At 41.9% G+C, this 20,416-nt stretch overlaps 1 protein-coding gene across 3 annotated transcripts; it reads right to left on the bottom strand.

Moving 5' to 3' along the window:
- Positions 1–170: 170 nt before the first annotated feature.
- Positions 171–18,657, bottom strand: si:dkey-28a3.2 (uncharacterized). 3 transcript variants are annotated; one of them, XM_022196418.2, is made up of 7 exons: positions 18,287–18,446; positions 12,958–16,430; positions 10,325–10,990; positions 8,601–8,650; positions 8,459–8,520; positions 8,049–8,366; positions 171–4,765 (listed from the first exon to the last, which is right to left on the bottom strand). In XM_022196418.2, the coding sequence occupies exons 2-7, from the start codon at positions 13,846–13,848 to the stop codon at positions 4,749–4,751; spliced, it is 2,004 nt and encodes a 667-aa protein (XP_022052110.2). In that variant the 5' UTR covers positions 13,849–16,430; positions 18,287–18,446; the 3' UTR covers positions 171–4,748. The 3 variants fall into 3 exon arrangements, 1 of the variants encoding a protein (XP_022052110.2); XR_007939856.1 differs by lacking the exons at positions 171–4,765; positions 8,049–8,366; positions 8,459–8,520; positions 8,601–8,650 and having other exon boundaries at positions 10,866–10,990; positions 18,287–18,657; XR_007939857.1 differs by lacking the exons at positions 171–4,765; positions 8,049–8,366; positions 8,459–8,520; positions 8,601–8,650; positions 18,287–18,446 and adding an exon at positions 17,716–18,233 and having other exon boundaries at positions 10,866–10,990.
- Between the last annotated feature and the right edge of the window lie 1,759 nt (positions 18,658–20,416).

Below are 20,416 nucleotides of genomic sequence, written 5' to 3' on the forward strand. Positions count from 1 at the left end.
ATTCATAGTTTGATGCTTTCAGTGAGAATCTACAATGTAAATAACCATGAAAATAAAGACTATTTAAGACTATGTAGACTATGTTTAACAAAATACAACAAATATATGCATCAATTCAAAGGCATGACTTTCACTTATATGAGATGATGAACGTGCACAAACGTTTTCAATTACGGTAGAAAAGGTTTATTACTGAAAAGGCATTTAAACATTCCCTTAGAACTGGTAGACAAGTCATCAGTCAGAGTTACATTCTTGAAAGGTGAAATAACTTGGTCACTTTCAGCTTTTTCACTTGTTTTGCAGCTGCACAGGGTTTTCACTCCCACAGCTTTGTGCTCAAACAGAACATTTTAATCAGCATATCACTCAGTGAAAATTATACAAAAAAAACATGGGAATGCATTCAGGAGCTCTGCTTGTCTGATATACAACTGTTCATCCATTTACTACTCATGCAGGAAAGCCTTTGGACCCCCAATACTCACAAATGAAATACTTCTAACATGGAACTACCTACGGATATGAACAACGCATCGTCAATAATCAGGTATATAAGAGGAGATTCAATAAATAATAAATAAAGCTGCTCCAAAAACTGTGCGACTGCACAGTTAAAAGTAAAATTTGGCATGTCAACTGCTTTAGTATTTTGTGTATTTACAAGTGCTGAAGATTTCACATCACATGGTCAAGCTGATAAGAACTGCAGAAGATTGTGTGCAGCGGTGAGAAAAATCCATAAAAAAAGTTTTCTCGGTATAAAAAAGTTGTCATAGAGGAATATACTGTATGTAAGGTTCAGGGCTTGAAGAACAATGTGGTGCAGTACAGCACATAGAAAAACGTTTGGAACAGTTCTAGATACCCATGCAATGATCCCGTAACCAACAAGGGTCTAGAACAGTCTCAGACCTGAATGCAAACCTGCAAGTAGTGCAGGAAAAACCTCGTAACACACTGATAGTAACTGTAACCACTCAGAAATAGCAGAAAGGGCCGGATTCTGGTGTCTTTTCTTATAGCTGGCGGTGTAAATGGGGCGGGAGATGCATCTACATTTACTGTATAACTTACAGTAAGCATTGTAAATCCTCTAGCAGTGGCTGTGTGTGTGTGCTGTTTATTCATCCTCCATGATGGAGCATTATTCCTCGGTCTCTCCGGTCGCTCAGTAAGTAAACTGTGTCTTTCTGGATGAAGAAGGTGCTAAACCGGCGGCTAATGGCTGTTTATTAGCCTTGGACAGACTCTGTAACATTGGAATGAAGAAATAACCCAGTCCTCCCCTTTCTAATAAAACCTCTAATTCAGGAGAAAGAAACACAGTCTTGTTCATTCGAGTACATGCTGGAATATTTTGTACTTCTCTCAGTTCAAATCCACACTCTCAGCACTGCCAGCACTAGGCTATGAGTTCCCCCATCGTTTGCTTTCAGTGACACTGGTCTACAAGAAAAATGCTTCCAGAATAAAAGTAATTAAACTTTACCTACTTTCAGCTACTAAAAAAGAAAAAAAATAAGTCAAAAGTGATGGAAGGCTCAGGTTATGAAGATGCAGTAATAAGTCAAATATTGAAATTCTACATGAAGCAATGAGAGAATGATTATTAATTAAAGAAGATGTGTCTAAGCTACACGCTCTGACTCAAAACATTTCTGCAACATAGAACATATTCTTTGACATATTAAAGCCGTGACAAGCGCTGATCTAAGTCGTATGTAGAAGCTTTTGTGAGTGTGTTTTATCAAACTGTCTCATGTGCAAGAGACAAGTCAACAAGCGCCATACACAAACTGAACAACTGTTGTTTTACGTGATGTTTCATTTCGTATTTTCCTAATGCATTTAGTCATAATAAGTAATGAGATTTCTTTTGTTTAACCCTTCCCAGTGCTTCAGACGCAAGATTTATGTACATGTATATACATAATAAAACTCATTAAATATCTTGGGAACATTAGCCGATCATCAGTTTTACTTTGTTTTCTAATTCATCTTATCAAAGTATGTAATATTTAGCTAATTTTATCTTGGAAGCAGACAATTTCCAAACATTTGTACACCAGTGAAACGAAGGTAAAATCATCATCATCAAAAACCCCTCACGCTAAATGCTTCCCACCTGTACAGAAGTGGGAGCCACAGCCTAACGCCGGCAGCACTGCTCTCAAAATGAGCAAGCTTTGCTACCTGAGAAATCTTTTTTGTGTGCATGCAGCAGATAGGATTGTTCCTTCAACTGAAAGGTTCAAAGACCAGCATTTGGAGCGTTTCTGTAAAAAGCTTCACAATCAGGGTTAGTGCTGGTTTGTGAAAGGTTATCTAGGATTTTTTTTTTGAGAACTGGACATGCAGCTCTCAGGAAATAAGAGTGACCAACTAGGGCTGTGAAGGTTTGGTGGCTAAATGTTGACAATGGTCACAGACTGGACTTGGCTCACTCAGTCACCGATCACAGGTTTCATGACTTTTCTCTTCTTGTGCAGCTCTCACACTGTAACTCAATTACATACACTAGCGTTTAAAAGTTTGGGGTCACCCAGACTATTTCACATCTTTCATGATAACTCACACTTTCATTCATGTGCTCACATAATTACACAAGGGTTTTCTAATCATCAATTAGCCTTTCAACACCATTAGCTAACACAATGTAGCATTAGAACACAGGAGTGATGGTTGCTGGAAATGTTCCTCTGTACCCCTATGGAGATATTCTATTAAAAATTTCCAGCTAGAATAGTCATTTACCACATTAACAATGTCTAGACTGGATTTCTGGTTAATTTAATGTTAAAATTGCTTCTTTTTTTTTCTTTTTTTTAAATAAGGTGATTTCTAAGTGACCCCAAACTGCCGAACAGTAGTGTAGTTTCCAGACTTTACCTATGATACAGCAGCAGGTTTTATGGCCTCCAGAACGATAAAAAATGCGTATTGGGTGATAAACAAGCCCAAACTGAACATTTCTGTGCTACACTGGTCCCTAGATCGTCCGTCCTTGCTAGTGCAGTGGATCAGAACGGCACAGCTTGTGAAGGAACAGACAATGAACTGTACTTTCAGTGCTGATTCACAAACACACAAACAGTCCACACGTATTTTCACATAAGCATCTCTGACTGCCTAACCCTGGAGAGTTCTGTATAGAACAGATCTCAAAAAATTCTAAAATTTAGGTACAAATTTTTAAATAACTTTAACCCTTCAAGCTTCAGTCAATTCCAGCCGTTTTCAGTACAAAAAAAATCGCTAATATTCTATTTTTAAATAAAAAAAATTACGAAAAATACAGGGAATATTGGACGGGCATCGCGAGGTGCATTTCCTTGAAAAGGACCGATTCGGGGATTTTATACCGACTTCAGGACATGTTTTGGACAAAATAGTTTCCTGGTTTGTGTCATCTGGATGTAAAAGGTTGGATTATGGCCGTTTTTTGTGGAATCTTTTTTTGTGTGTGTAATAATAAACCCGGAAATGTGAGTCGCGCTGTGTGCGTTGAAGCCGTGTATAGAGAACGGATGGATGAATATTCGTTTTTGTCGGACAAATGTGTTTTTCTCACCCGCTGTGGTAATCGCATCTGAAAGTGGTTTATACCGGCGGATTCATGAGAATCTAAGCTTTCCATCGGCGTATAGTGTTTGTATAATCGTGTTTGCAGCCGTCGGACATTCTTGAAATTCCTATGCAAATGAGTAGGTGTACCGCCGGCGGTACACTGAAGCTTAAGGGCTTAAACCTTGAAACCTGAAAATACAAGGCTTTTGTTCTCCAAGGTTTTCACATTACTGTTTTACATACACGGGCCACAAACAAAAGTTTTAAAAGTTTTATCACAAAGGAAAATGAGAAGCAACCCTCACCAGGACCTCCTGTTTATGTTTCCGCTCTACTCGCTCTCAATGGCATCACCAAATTAAAGCCAGTGACGCCAGACAAACGTCAAAAAGGACTAAGAACTGCTGTTGCTTTGTTGCCTAATGATTAAAATGCTGTTTCAGAGCCTTTCTCAGATTGGATTCTGCAGAAAATACTGGGTGCCAGTAGTTGCTGATATTTGGAAAAATCCTAAGAAGCAAAGTTTTTAGATGAAGAAATTCCAATCAACAGAAGTTACCTGTATCTGTTAGGGCCAGGTCATGCTTTCAGTAACTGTGTGTCTGCAAGAATCCACCTGCATGCCTCTGTGGACGTCCAAACGTAGCCTAAAACCTGTGAGATTTTAGAAACATCCCCATGTGTATTTCTGCGTTTGATATGAGGACCAATGGGGCTGTCTGCTTACGAGACTGATGTGGAGCTATTGTAGTATGAATACAAGCGTGTCCCTGTCTGCCGTCTACTTTCAAAGTCAATATTAGTCATCTGGAAACCATGAATTGGCTTTTGGATGCATTTCACCAAGTGAGGCACAAAGACTGTATTTCCCAGAGTGTTGGGCTTCTCGTTTAAATATTATAAATATTGTCCCAATATGTCAGTTGAAGCAGCTTCAGAATAAAAAGTGTCCAAACTGCCTTTCATGAACCCACATTATAGCCCTGATAGGAAATGAGGTAAAGCTGCTTTCAGGCAGAATTTTCCCAGTACAGTATTCTCTGTAAAGGTGACCTTCTGTGAAGGTAAGCAAACTGCTAAAACAAATTCAATAAATAAATAAGAGAAATAAAAGTGTGGGGTTTCTCTCCCGGCCTCCATGGTCTTCAGCTGATTCCATGTTTCATCTCGTCTGCTGTTCAGTCTCTGTGTGCTTCTGTGAAACAAGTGAGACAGGTTTGATAAATAAGAGACTGGGACAGACAAACAACATACTGACGATTCATGAACAAACAGTCTATTTCACCCTCCTGTTGTCTTCATTTAAAGGCACCAAAAATACTGTTTCCTTGTCTGAAAAAAAAACAGCAAAAAAATCCCCAAATTTCTGATAACTTGCAAAACCTTCAGGAAGAAAATTCCAATAATTCCTTAAAATATTCCCTTGTAAATATTTCCAAAAAATAAGTAAAAACCTTCAAAAAAATCCCATAAATATCTATAGTTATATACATACATATGGGTTAGAATTTCTCATATTTTCTTTAAGAACATTCAGAAAAAAATCAACCAAAATCCAGTGAAGAAACATTTTTAACATTTCTTTTTTTCCACCAAAAAATGTCCAAAAATTTCATAAAATGTTGAAAATGTGGACATCAGAAGTTTTACTGTGGAAATATTTTCTTCCCCCACATTTCCAAACATTAAAACAGGTCAATTCTGACCCGTAGGATGACACGAGGGTAAAGGGCAGTTTATGAAGATGGGTTGCCAGGTTGGGAGTAATAAGATCATAAAAAGGGCTTGAAAGAATAGAGGGAGAGGTAGGATGTTTGAGAGTTAAACAGTGAAAATTCAGTGTGATGACAACCCAACTATTACTTTTAAAACAAAGCAATAAAAATATCCAAAGATGGCCACTATGTTACAAATTATTTACCTAAAGCTAATGAACTGAGACTTTATGTGCGATAGCTCGTGTGTCCAGGGTGAAGAAAAATATGATGTGTGACTTGCAATTAAATCCTATCCTCCAAAGTCGGGGATAGTTTAGAATTAGGAGTAGTTGCCGTAATTTCCAGACTATAAGCTGCTACTTTTTTCACACACTTTGAACCCTGTGGCTTCAACAATAATGCGGCTAATTTATAGATTTCTACGGGCTAACGAGCTTCATGCCATCGATACGTTTAGCCTCGTCACATCAGACCAATGAAATTACCAAACAGGTCACAGTGGACCAGTGAAAGTGTTCAAATTAAATCACATTCACACTAAATTCTTCAGATCGGTCATTTTGTGCTTCATGCACGGACCCTAATGGTGGAAAGCATATGAAGAAATGATGCAGCTTTTAAGTTAAAGACAATCAACCTGCCTGTCGAAGAAGGAAACAGAGCTGCTGGCCGTTAGCTTGGCATCAATGAATCGATGGTGAGACGCTGAAGTCGGCAGCGTGAACTGACTCAATGCGTTTTACTGCTGTGTTACAGGCACTGTACGGAAAAAACATTTATTTAATTAAAAGTTAAAAAATCTTTCTGTGTAAATATCGCATGTTACAACTTGGACACATGTGGCTTATACATGTACACATTATTTTTTCTTTTTAAATTTAGTGGGTGCGGCTTATATTCAGGTGCGTTCAATAGTCCGGAAATTATGGTAATAAAGTTTCTGCTGTTGCTCTACATGCATAAATGTGTCCATCTCTCTCCCTTTTGGACACTCAAATGAATCCTGCTGTTGTCTGATGCTGCAGGTATTTAATAAACTGAAAAATGCAATATCAGTCAGTATAGTTATCGGGGGGGGGGGGGGGGTTTGCCTGTCATTAAAACCGATAAAATAATGCTTGGATTTTGCCGGCACACCATCAAACTGTGTTGTAAAGTGAGTTAGTAAGTGTGGCTGCAGCAACAAGCTTGCTGTGCCTGACTAACAATATGTCTGTGGTTTGGAATTATTTCCAAGCCCACATATATCGGTATCGGTATCGGTATCGATAATTCAAAGTTGGACAATATTGGCACACTGGTTATCGGCAAAAAAGACAATATCGGACATCCCTAGTCAAAAGCCAAACTACATTCACTACCAGTCGAAAGTTTGGCGTCACTTAGAAATGTCCTCATTTTTGTAAGAAAAGCATTTTTTTCAATGAAGACAACATTAAATTAATCAGAAATGCAGTGTAGACATTGTTAATGTGGTAAATGACTGTTCTAGCTAAAAACAGCTGATTTTTAATGGAATATCTCCATAGGTGTACAGAGGAACATTCCCAGCAACCATCACTCCTGTGCTCTAATGCTACATTGTGTTAGCTAATGATGTTGAAAGGCTAACTGATGATTAGAAAGCCCTTAAAAAAAAAGATTAGAAAGCCCTTGTGCAGTTCTGTTAGCACATGAATAATAGTGTGAGTTTCCATGGAAAACATGAAATTTAATTGTTTTTGGTCAGTCTTGCCAATCTGGGCTGTTAGTGTCAGTTTTCATGGCAGTTATTTTATGGACATTTGAGTTTGTAGTAGATGTAAAATTGTAGGGGAAAAGTGAGAAATGTTAGCCTAGACAACCCACGGCAACGAATTTAATTCTCTGCCAGGGTGGGTCCAGTTACCCTCGGTAAGCCTCGAGGTTGGATGCTCCTAAAACTGGCTGATGAATCACCATGAAGTGTAGAGTCAGAAGGCGGGCGTAATTAAGTGACAACAGAGGCGCAACGATTCTGACAGAAACAACCGGAAACAACTAGCCTAGCCGCGCTAGACAACCCAAGGACAACGAATTTAATTCTCTGCCAGGGTCGACAACAAAAACGACAACAGTCGTTGAGCTCCATTAGCACCGACTCTGAATAATCTTTCTGTTAACATGTCTGTAATATACTTGAGCTTCACCCATTGACTGTATAAATAAGGCTTCACCCATAGATTCACCGAACTCCCGCATCCTCTGATTTCCGGCGCTCTTGGAACTACGTCAGCCTATTCGTTGCGCTGATTGGTTGTATACCTACCCAATTGCTGCAGAGTGATTTGAAAGACAACCTTTTAGCCCGCCTCCCTCCCTGTCGAGAGTTCCTAGACCCTTGTGTCTTCAGACCTGGGTGTAGCGCGGCTAGGCTAGAGAAATGTGATATCATGCAGTAAATATGTTTTTTACTTAACCCAAAAAATAAGATTCTGAACCTGTAAATGTGCATACTATGGGCTCTTTATGATTTGCTAATGTTAGCTATCATTTACTACTAGTAGGAATAGACCAAGGCTGAAGGAATAAAACTGTATCTGAATTTTTCTTTCCATTTAAAAAAGGATTATTTCTTCTTTTAAAAGTTACTCTCACTTTAATATTTTTAAAAATGGCGCAGTGAGTCCAGCTAGTAGTTGTCAGGGAATTTTCATCTCCACACAGCACAGTGTAGGTTGGAATAGCTTTCAAACTCCTGCCCCATCCTCTCCACGTCCTCTCTCTGAGTTCACGTTTTACCTGCCAGAGCTCCACCGTGCTGCTGCAGCTGGCTCGTGAAGAAGCGCTCCCTCTGGGACACCTGCTCGTCCCAGGCGTCCAGTATTCCCTGCTTCTCCTCAGGTTCTAGGCTCAGGGTGTGTGGGTGGGCTTCGTCGATGTGGGCCCTCACGCCCTCCAGGCTGTGAGAGTACTGCAGCTCCCCACACACCATACACACCAGCAGCTGGTTGAGCGGGTCGTAGTCCATGAGGTAGCGGTTCCTCCACAAAGTGTCTGAGACTGGACCTTCCTCACCATTATTAATCTCATAGTCAGCAAAAAGAAGCTCCGACTCATCTGAAGAGAGTCAAAAATGGTGCGTTTTGTGATATTTTTGCCATTTCAGTGTGTATTCTATTAGGTTCAAAGTTAGATAGTTCATACTTTACCTTCTACAGGTGCTGAGTAATCTGGGTATGTAAAAGATGCCGTGTCGGTGTCCACTGACGTGCTGTCAAAGAGAGATTCTGTTACTGTTTTTAAACGAGCTTACAGGAACAATGATAAATGGCAACAAAACTAATTTCCCACCTCATCTGCAGTTCTGACTCTTCACAGGAGTTCACCCACTGACCAGAATCCTGGAGGGAATAGAGAAAAAACATAAAGGTTTGAAAAGAAAGGCTTTTAAAATACAGCTTTCCCCTTATTACTCCTCCAAGGGACGCAACAGAGTTATGTGACGATCGCTGTTGGTTTGTCTGTCTGTCTGTTAGCAACATTACTCAAAACCAGATCCACGGATTTGGATGAACTTTTCAGGGAAGGTCAGAAATGACACAAAGACCAAGTGATTAGATTTTGGCAGTGATGCAGCTTACAGTCTGGATACACGGATTTGTTAAAGGTTTCTGTATCATTGTGAGATAGCAGCACAGCGTCACTGTAACTATAACAACAAGTGAACACTGCAGCAGCTGTTGCGATCCTACTATAAAATCGACTGGTGCGGACTTATCAGGATTTATCTGACAAAAAGACACAAGGAACACTTGGTTATTTTATTATAATTTACATCTCACTTTAGTCATCTTTGTAGTGGGTTTGTGCAGCTGCAATGCAACTACACAAACCTTGTCATTTTATGCATTATTGTTTTGATTTTGGATCTTTTACTAGTTACTTTTTGGGTCTTTTTGCAGTTTTTAAGCATCTCTTTGTTGTGATTTTGTATCTCTGTTATTGTGTTACGTCTCTTTGTATTACCTTTGTCTAGTCTTAATGTAATTTTGCAATTCTTTGTAGTCATCTTCATGGTGGTTTTGTGTCACTTTGTAGTTATTTTGTGTTGGTTCTGTTGCCATTTTACAGTTCCTTGTAGTCATCTCTTTGTAATTCTTACGTGTCTCTGTGGCCATGTTGTATATCTTTGCTGTGATTGACCAGTGCGTAGTAGCTGGTTTGCAGTTGTTATATGTCTCTTTGCATTGTGTTTTTGGCGTCATTTTCTTTGTAGTCATCTTTATAGTGGTTTACTGTCTCTTCCAGGTCCTTTGATTGACTTTCCAATACGAAATGTAAGCCGACTTCTCCCGTCTGTGTCTGCTGGGTCCGTACAGTAATCAGTGTAGGTTAGATCTATGTGGATGTAGAGTAACTTTGTCCAGTCACTGGTGATATCATCAAGGTTTTTTTCAGCTCAAATGTAACAACATACTTGTAAAGGAAGGTATGTGTTACCATCTGGGGTGAAGATCTAACAAAAAGACAGTATTAAGCTGTATTATGGGACTTTATTATTGAGACCTGTACTTACAAAACCTCTTCTGCTTTTGGCTTTATCACTTCTAGTACGAGTTCAGATGCTAAAATGAACAATAACCTTTATTTACGTTTAAATTGTTTTTGCATCACCGTGAACCCGACATTTTGTTTCCACGTTTTTCCTCATGACTGCCTAACAAGTACAAAAAAACAATAATTGAACTCACTTTTAATTGAAGTAGACAGACTGAAGTAGATCGAACACCACCTAGCTATAATAAATTGCTTTCAGATTTTATTCAATTCAATAAATGAGATGAAATAAAACAAAAGTTTGGTTTGTGTTCAGTTTTGCTTTTTGATTTCTGTGCTCTTATTGTCTTCCGCTCACCTTCCAACATGGAATCAAGGCTTATCACAGACATCACATGCTTATCTCCCAGTTGCTAGTACAAACAAAACCTAAGAAATGAGATATCTCTACTCGTATTCATTCGACGGAGCTTGTAAGCCATTAAAACCGTTTTTTTATACACCTGTATAGCTCTCACCTGTGTCTGTAGTTGTCGGGCAGGCAGGATGGGCGTCCAGCTATTGGAGGCTTTCCGTGCTGCAATTCCCTTGTCCCGAATGGCCTTTCTAGCTCTTTGCTCCTTCTTTTTGATCCTCCAGTACTCCCGCTTCCTCCTCAGGAAGTCCTCGTCCGACTCACCTGGCATTTGTTTCGGGGGAACCAGAGTGCTCGTAGGTGTCAACTTGGTGGGGGATAGTAGAACATGCGTGGGGCTCTGAACTTGAGCGTTAGGAAAATTTATTGGACGTCGGACTTTGGGATTTGGACTGTGACCAAGAGGCTCGATGGGTTGGAGGTTGATGCTGGACAGTGGGTTGTCTGGGGGCTTCAGAGTGGGGAGAGATGGGGTTGAGTCCACGTCTGTGTCTCTAGGCGTCCACTCTTGTGAAAGTCGTGGAGATTCAGGAGCTCCTGCACAGTCGGATATGATTTGTGAAAGTCCGGTGTTCACGTTGTTCTGCGCTCTGCTGGTGACGGGAAGTTTGACCTGCAGCGTGTCAGGAGTCTGGTCAGCATTGCTCGTTGTTTGGCTGACAACCAGGACTGTAGGGATGCTGTTCACTGCAGCCACAGAGGTGGTAGACGGCTTGGGCCAGAGGGCTGGTTTTGCCTTAGCGGCGTTGAAAACAACAAGCCCCGGAGCCTGAAAGAAGAGAATACAAAAGATTTTCTCATGAGTTGATATAATTCTACAAAGTAGTCAGGCAAATATCTTTCAAAAACAAGTGCTTGCTGTATGAATTTGCCCCTATTTTAAGTGGGCCCCTCTCAGTCACACTCCCCTCTATTTTTGCATTTCAAGTGTCAAATGCCACAGAGAAGTTTGTGGTGCAATGATTCAGGTTTCAGCTGGGCTGGACGCTGCCTGTGTCTTTAAGGCTGGGACTGGCTCAGCACCAGAAAAGCAGTTATTTCTGTGCGCAAAACCTCAGATGCTCTTGAGCAACCTTTTTTTTTTTTTTTTTTTAAAGGCTGATTGGTGTTCTAGTAAATAAAAATTGTCTATTCATGTCCCCTGAGGAGGGTCTTTACATAAAGGGCCAAAATTAGACAAAGTCTTCTAGCTAGTCACTGGTGCTACAAGTTTCTAAAATTCAACAGCTTTCTTTCATCTCTCTGAGAAAGAAAAGATCCTGGAGTTTTCTGCCCATGTTCTGAGCTAACTCAGACTGTATAAGTTTGGAAAATTGATCAGTCTGGTAGCACTCAACAGTTTAAAGAGTGTCGTGATTGCTCATCATCTTTGCTGCTGGCAAATGGGAAAGCAAGTGCTCACAGGGTTTCAGGGCTGAGAACACTGCTGCCTGGTGAATGGAAACAGACATGGGTCTAATCCCCGTGTCCACACTCACAGACAAGCATACAGACAACTCTGGACACCACGGATATTTAGTTGTTCTGATACTACTTTTCTAATTCATGAAAGTCTTCTTGCAACACTCTATTCCATACATGCACAGTAGATCATATCAATGTATTCCACACATAAACACAACAGCAGAGCATGTGCACTATTGCCCTTGTTATAAACACCAATTTAAGTGTGCATGTGGATGACTGCAGATTTGGCTAGAAGAAGAAATTTATGCTTGGTGTCCTTATTTCTGCATCATATACAGACTATGTCCTCCCGTGACCAGCGCAAGAAAATATTTTGTCATATAAACATCAGCACAGCCACGGGAGAGGCTAATTACTCTGCCAAGGAACGCGGTGGAGTTATGTGATGATTAGCGTACTTTTGTTTGTCTGTCTGTCTGTTAGCAAAACTACTCAAAAACGGACCAACGGATTTGGATGAACCTTTCAGGGAAGGTCAGAAATGACACAAGGACAAAGTGATTAGATTTTGGCAGTGATGCAGCTTATAGTCTGGATACACTGATTTGTTAAAGATTTCTGTATCATTGCAAGATAGCGGCATGACACCACTGTAACTATAACTACAAGTGAACACTACATCAGCTGATTGCTGACGATCACATGATCGCAATCCGACTACAAATTGAACACTGCGGGCTTATCCGTCAAAAATTGATTCAAGTAACAATTGATTAAATTGTGGGGGTGTTTCCTTGTCCCATCAATTCCCGCCGCCTGCTACATATTTAGGTCACGAGATTCGGTATCCGTACATAACATACACATGTGTAACACACAATTGAGCTTTGCTCAGGTCATTTTGTTTGTGGGTACATCTTATTAAATGGCCACATTCTATAGTGCCATGATTTCTGCCACAAATTTTTTCAAGATTTCATCCATCGGAAATGATCAGACTGAGCAGCCTGAGAGTACTGCGCTCTCTGAGTGAGTCTGTTTTTATTTTATAGTTTTATGGAATATATACATGGAGCATCACTGCCATAAAAACAACCAATGATGCATGTTCAGAAAAAGGGAAAAGGGTTGTGCTGACACGTGAGGAGCCAAGTTGTATGAATCTCTAGGGTATGTGCAGCTGCGTGTTACACAGCAACAATTTGTCAACCTAGCTAAACAAACGTCTTTTAATCACACATTCACCTAATTTGCACTGCAAAACCATGCATCCTGATCCAAACTTTAATCACAGTAAGTAATGACTATTATCCCCATGTGTTGTGTCACCTGGATGTTTCTCTGAGAAAGCCGACTGCTACACTCCCCGTGTCTCTCTTTCTGGCGGGCCCTCAGCCTGGCCCTCTGCTGCCTCTTCATCAGCTTCCAGTACTCCCTCTTCTTCTGCAGGCTGGTCAAGCCACACTGCTCTGTCACCACATTGCGGTACCTTTGGATTGATGGTGAGCTGTTGTTCTGACATTGTTCTTGTGCCTGAATCTGTTGTTCACAGTGTTGCCGTTGTGGCTGTAGTTGATCCACAGAAGTAGCTGTGGCGTGGTGGAGCTTTGGAGGCTCTGGAGAGCAGCAGTTTTGATGGGCCACTTTTTTGGTGCGTCTCTGGGTTCTGCGTGGGGAAGACGGGCCGTCAGAAGATGCTTCCACAGATGGGTTTACTATGAAGTTCAAAGCGGTCTGGGATGAGTGCTCACAGGTGGGTGGCAGGACGACCTCAGTGGAGGCAGAAAGAGGTGGAGGTGTCTCAATAATTTCTGATGAGCTCTTAAGCTGAGGGCTTGGTGAATCTGCTTGTCCTAACTCATCACTATCTGGCTGCCAGCTTTTTATTTGCAATGTCAAGTTAGCAGCAATAGGAGCTATGTCATCTTTCTGGAAAAAAATCTGAGGTAAATTTGGCTTCATGTCTAGCTCTGAAGCATCTTCTGTTGTCTCCATTTTAATGTCAGTCTGTTCCCTGTTGCAGTCCGTCACAGTGCTGAGCGATTCCTCCAGGAGTTTCTTCATAGAGGCCACGGCTAGCAGAGTGGCAGCTTGGCTGTCTGCGCTCAGAGCTGGGTCGGGCTCTGGCTGAGGCGCTGGACGTGGAGGTGGGGAGGCTGGGGGTTTGATATCTGGACAGATGGCTTGTTCTGGTTGAGAATTTAGGTCAACTGCTGGCATGGACTCACTCTCCTTTTTATCTCATTTGCAAGTGGCATAACGGGCTCAATGTTGTTGGTGAGAGGTTGTACATTTCCTGTATAGTTTGTAACACTTCTGTTCAATGGCATAGAGGTCACAGCTACTTGTTTCTGAGCTTTCTTTCTTTGTAAGACTGGACTTGCCTTTGCTTGGAAGGCACCCTGTTTTAATCGTACAGCACGAGCTGCTCGCTGCTCACGTTTCTTAATCCTCCAGTACTCCCTCTTCTTTGCCATCTTCTCCTCTTCTCCCAGCTCTGGATCGGCAGACAGAGCTGACAACGATGGTACACTGGTTGAGACAGCCATTTTCATGACACAGCCACCGAGGTTCGATCCCGTTGTCGATCCTCCAGAAGTGGCATTTTGAGGGGTTTGTGGATGAGTAAGCTTGAGCTGACCTACAGTTTGGGGTGTAAACTTGTCTGAGTTGACTACAGTTGTGCTTTCTAACTGAGTGCGTGGTCTGATTGACAGCAGTCTTGGAGATTTGTTGACTGACTGTCCAGCGAGGGGGACGGACACCTTCACCTGAGGTGGACGAAGTGGAGGGTTGGGTTGGTTTATCCTGACTGGAGCAACACTTCTCTGCTTAGTATCAGGTTGATGCTGTGGGGTATTCTTCAAAGCTACATGAAGGTCTTCGTCACTTTTGTCTTCTGCGGTGTTGTGATCTGTAGGACTTTGGAGGATGTTAACGGTCAGCGTCCCGTCCTCTTTGATGAACCCCCCAATGGTCTCAGAGGCATGAGTTAGGGTGCTTCCTGTCAAGTGCGTCATCGCTCTGGCCTTCCTCATGTCCTCGAGGATTTTCTGGTAACGTTTAACTCTTCTCATCAGAGAGTCTTTCTCCTTCAGCCGAGCCTTTACCTCCATCGACAGCTTAGCTCGCTGTTCACGCTTTTTAATTCGCCAGTACTCCCGCCGTTTGGCTATTATCTGCTCAGGTGTGTCATTGGGATCGACTTTGGGCATACTTCTGGAACCAAACATTGAAGCTACCAACGGGGATTTACATCTTAGGCTTCTCTGACTCATGAAACTCTTCTGTGCTTCGATGAATCTTTGTCTAGGCGTTTTACATCGTGCAATCCCTCGGGTGACATTAGAAAGATGTCCGTAACTTGGAAGCTTCCTCTGTGATGCCAAGGCTGTTTTTGCAGAAGTAAAATCAGATGTGATGGCTGCCTGCGTCATCTTATTCACATCCGTATTTTCTACTTTTATCTGATCTGCTTGCAGGTTAGTTATAGCTACAGTTGCTGGCCCACTTTGCAGTTTCTCTCTTTTAGCAGATACAAATGATGTTTTGACTCTACTGACCTGCTTCTGGCCTGCTCCTTTCAAAAAAGACTGAGGTGGAAGAAGACCTGTGCTGACTGCAGTTCCTGTTTTCTGTGCTGTGAGCCTCTGAAACGTCATCTCCACACCGTGCGCCCTCTCTCTGGCTTTAGCTACCCGAGCTGCCAGCTTAGCTCTCTGCTCCCGCTTTTTGATCCGCCAGTGTTCTCTGCGCTTGGCCGCTCTCTCCTCCTCAGACTCCAAGGACGGTTGTGTATTGCCAGCACCTTTAGTCCTCTGCAGGGCGACCAAGGCACTCTTTGTTCCACTGTGAGGTGTAGTATTTGTTGTTTTGCGCTCTGTTTTGATGGACACAGGAACGCACGGAGAAGACACCAGAATCATACCTGTGGTCACATTGGTGGCTGAGCGTTTAGGCTGAATGGGTAATGCAGCTTGTGCCTTATGTTGGGTTCGGGGGACTGATGGGCCCTGCATAGACACACATGGCTGAGGTGCTATTTTAGCGGAGCTGCCATTGGTAATTCTGGTCACTCTGATGAGAGGCACTGAGGAGCTGGTGTTCAGCTGGGTCCCACTAGATGTGGTTGAGGTAACGGCTCTCACAGCAGCCTTCACTGTCGGGCGGTTGGCTGTGGCTGTGTTGCCCCCAGCAGCTTTTCCTGAAATGGAGCATGAAACTGGCAACGGAGGCAAGACCTTGTTGAGTGACACTGTCTGGAACCACTTCTCCTTTTGGTTTTCAGTGGCTTCATGTGAACAGTCCCCCACTCTATTTGCACTCTCTGATGCAGGTCTGCATGACTCATCATTAGTCTGCACAGGAGAGGACAAAGCAGCAAGGGAACTCGACAAACTGGAATGCACCGCTGCAGGGGCATTTAGATGTGGGAGCTTTTCCCCTCTGCTATGTAGGGCTGGTTTTCCTCTCCGCTCCGACAGACGGGCCCGCTGCTCTCGCTTCTTGTTTCTCCAATATTCTCTCTTTTGGGCGAGGGTGGCATCATCGTACTCTGAGGCTGGTCGGTAGCGGTGGGACGCTGAACCACCTTTACCCTTTGCAATTGGCATGCTATCGCCAGCTTGGACAGCCCATCAGTTCTCATCCAACAGTAATAGTTGGCGCTTTGTTCGTCACACTGGTTCCGTTGAGCCCCTCAGTCCAGAATCCTCATGATTATTAACTCCATGCTGTCCTCCGATATGATGCTGCTGAGCAGCTGCCGGACTTTTCAGATATCACATCGAGATGCAGGCGTCCTGAGGAAAAGAAGACAATTCTTAGTTGCATCACCATAAGAAAATCTTTTCATCAAATCTAAATGATTGAATGTCATTAATAAGAAGTTTCCTGCCTTGTGATGAATACAGCAACACTGATTAAGCTCAAAGTGGAGTATTTACTGAAGGTGTTATGTACTCTGCTGTCATTTTCTTGAGCACACCTGTGCAATAAAATTAATACGGTTTTAAAAAGCAGTCATAAGCAGTCATGTCCTTATTCAGATTTTTATTGACACTGCTGAACATGGATAAATTCTAGTCTAAAATTTGGGGCATTTAATAACTAAACTGGTACAATTTAACAAAATCCAATAAAACAGTCCTGGCATCCTCTTTTAAAAGATAACAATGCTCAGATTTTCTTTACATTGACAGAGAGCTGTAAATTAAACTCTACTTTTATAAACTGAAGTTGTACATAGTCATGCTGTAGACTAGATTTCCACATTTCCATAATGCTATTATTGCTAATCATATTTACAGAGCACGTTTGAAATATTTATTGATTTAGTCTTTAAAATGTTTTTAGAAGATTCAATAAAACACTTCACACACAATTAACTGGAAATCAGTTCTGCAACACTGCAACATTACTACCACTAATTAATAACCTTAAAAATACACCACCTCTTAGAAAATTTCACCAAAATCTGAACATTACAATTAGTAAACAGAAGGCAGAGCTGGGGTACTGGACTTGCCTGGGGACCAGACAGCCTTTATATTGTGTATTACAAATACACATATCCCTTATAACGGGAATACAGTCTCGCTAAGCTAGGCTAGTACTGGACTGCATTACAGATCTCATCTTCAATCCACTTTGGCCCGAGGAACTGTAATGTGTAAAAATAGAGACTTATGAAGAGGACAACAATCCCGTATTATATTCTTTTAACTAGGTATTTCAAACAGATTTGCCTTTTTCCACTAGCAAAAAGTGAAAGATTTGCAAACATTAGATATGTAAAATTCTGACCTGCACATGTGGTTTATCAGATGTGAAGCAGCTTTTTAAAAAAAAAAAAAAAAACATGCAATGATGAATTCACATTTCAGCACATGCAGTGAATATGACAGTCAGGTCTGAGTGCCATTTGCTGCTTCTGTGATTGATGTCAGGTTAAATTGTTGAAGCTTAAATGTCCTCCAGTTCAGAATGCAAAACAACTCACATGCAGTGAATTCACCCACAGAGGAGCTTGGCTTTTTGTGAACTTTTCCCTTGCTCCAGTAGCTGATAAAACCCACATAAACTCACTTCAGCAGGATCCACTGCAAACAGGAGACAATGCTGATGACTGAGACGCCCATCTCCTCTACCACAACATCAGGAGTGAACACACAACGCGATTCACACGTGAAACAGCAGCTGAATGAAGATTTTGTATTTATGAACAGAAATCAGAAACTATTTTAACCTTTTTAACGCCACTAACCCGTAATGTGTCAGCCCCAGAAACCAGGAAGGAAACAAGAGTGTCACTGTCCCTTTAAACCTGTCCCCTTCTGTCACAAATTATATCTGTCGAGAGCCATTTTTTATTCTTTATTGTCTGTCTGTTTAATTAGAAACGCAGGCACGCGACTTAGCCGAAGCACACTTCATAAAACACGCAGAAACCCGGATAGAAACGGTGATATAAGAGCACAAATCGTGCCCTTACAAGCTGTGTCTCTCAGCAGCACAATGGACAAGATCTTCCTCCTCTTGTCCTCACGGACTGGCGCCTGTCTGCTGCCTGTCTAAAAGACGCCAGAAAAGCAGCACATTACAGCCCTAACGCAGCACGTCCGGAAACGCGAGAAAGAAAAACATGCACATCCGTTACCTTTTAGTTTACACCTAACTTTCCGGGACAGTTTTGGGAACGTTTTTGGACAGATATTTCGCCAGGACACTGCAGCTACTTTCCGCCAGCCAGCCGTGCACTGAGGCTGCCTTGACAACGCTGAAAAGTACCAGGATGTGGGACCTGATGGTGTGTGTGTGTGTGTGTGTGTGTGTATGTGTGGACATCGACACAAACACACAAACACACACACACACACACGCATAGAGACAGTGTAGTGCAACGCCCCTCTCCTTTCCACTTCATACCTCATTCATTCAGACATTAAAAATAATCCCACAAAAATACTGTTTATGAGTTATTCAAGAACCGTAGGACATTTGGGCTTCAACATTTTTTGAAAAATAAACCCGTTTTGCAATTTTCTGCTCCATATTCATCAATATTAGGGAAACAAATAAAATAAACTATCAAAGGCTTGATTGGCTCAGCTTCCACATCAATGCTACCATTTTTATTCCATGTTTTATGTGCTGTTTGCTAACCCTACTCTAATCACAGTAACAGGGTTGCTAATCCATGCTAATGTTAGCTTTTTCTCAGGAGTAGAAGCTAGATAATTAGATAGCTGTTACTGCTGACCAAGAGGACAAACTGACTGATGGAAAAATGTCAAAAAAGTAAAGAGGATATAGCAGATACTAACAAGACGTGCAGAATCAGCACAAGAAAACGTGTGTGGCTTTTATATTTCTTGCGGCGTTTGCTCCAAAATGCAGCATTAAGTGTATTCCCACAGTACTAGAGTAAAAGAAGTTTGGCATTGTTTACACCACTTACAACATGGCATTTTAACGAATAATTGCATTTCAGCAGTTAGTTTTAATTTCACGCCATTAATTGTTTATAAGCTGGTTATCACGGTGATCTCTTTGTGATGAATCGTATAAATGACTATATTTCTGAACTTCTGCTGCTAGGAGCTAGCCTAGCCGCGCTAGACAACCCACGGCAACGAATTTAATTCTCTGCCAGGGTGGGTCTAGCTAAACCTCCATAAGGCTCGAGGCTGGATTCTCCTAAAACTGGCCGGACGAATCACCATGAAGTGTAGAGTCAGAAGGCGGGCGTAACGAAGTGACGACAGAGGCGTGACGATTCTGACAGAAACAACCGGCGCACAATAAACAGTTATCTTTCGACTCGGCTTTGGCCACAGCCCTTAAAGATTTGAAGCTAAAATTCAACTTGAAAGATAAACAAAGGACGGCACTTAAGTGTTTCATTGAGAAGGAAGACGTATTTGGACTTATGCCAATGGGATATGGCAAATCCTTAATATACCAGTTGGATCCGCGGCTCCGCTGGTTGGGAAGCTAATGGGACTTAGCCACACAATCCGCCGGTGCTCTCGGAACCACGTCAGCCTATTCGTTGCGTTGATTGATTGTATACCTACCCAATTGCTGCAGAGGGATTTGATAGACAACCTTTTAGCCCGTCTCCCTCCCTGTCGAGCTTCCCTAGACCCTTGTGCCGTCAGAAACATGGGATCTAGCATGGCTTGGCTAGCTAGGAGCTCCTGTTCTTCCACAACGTTGTCTGCGTGTCTCCATCCGCATTTTTAGAAAATTGTGGAAGTGCAACGTGGAAATTTATCGCTTGATTAGGACCGCGCTAAGGACGTGGCTGCTAAAATGACGTAAAACAAGTGAACACTACATCAGCTGCCTGCTGGTCCTACTACAAACCGACCACTGTCAGCGGACTTACCAGGACTTATTCGTCGGAAATCATATAAGGAACAACTGATTAAATCATCTGTGTCAAACATGCTGTCTATAGGCCAAAACTGGTCCTCCACAGGGTCCAATCTGGCCGCAGCATGGTTTTGCAAAGGGTAATAGTACAAATAAGACATGATCTGCAAATTTGTAAAACTGTGAATTTCAAGTAATTTCTAGACCTTGACAAGTTGTTTTTGATCACTAAGCAAAATACTATATTGAGTTTAGTTCCAGATACTCTGATCTGTAAGTTGTAATGTGTCAGTGATAAAATGAGGCATAATATTGTTGAAATTGCGCTTATATTTCTTGAGAAATTTCAGGTTGTTCATGATGTTTTGTAAAGAGACATTTCGTTAAGTGTGAACATTTTCAGAATGTG

The sequence above is a fragment of the Acanthochromis polyacanthus genome, chromosome 23, assembly GCF_021347895.1.
Source record: "Acanthochromis polyacanthus isolate Apoly-LR-REF ecotype Palm Island chromosome 23, KAUST_Apoly_ChrSc, whole genome shotgun sequence".
In the NCBI taxonomy this organism is placed as follows: domain Eukaryota; kingdom Metazoa; phylum Chordata; class Actinopteri; family Pomacentridae; genus Acanthochromis; species Acanthochromis polyacanthus.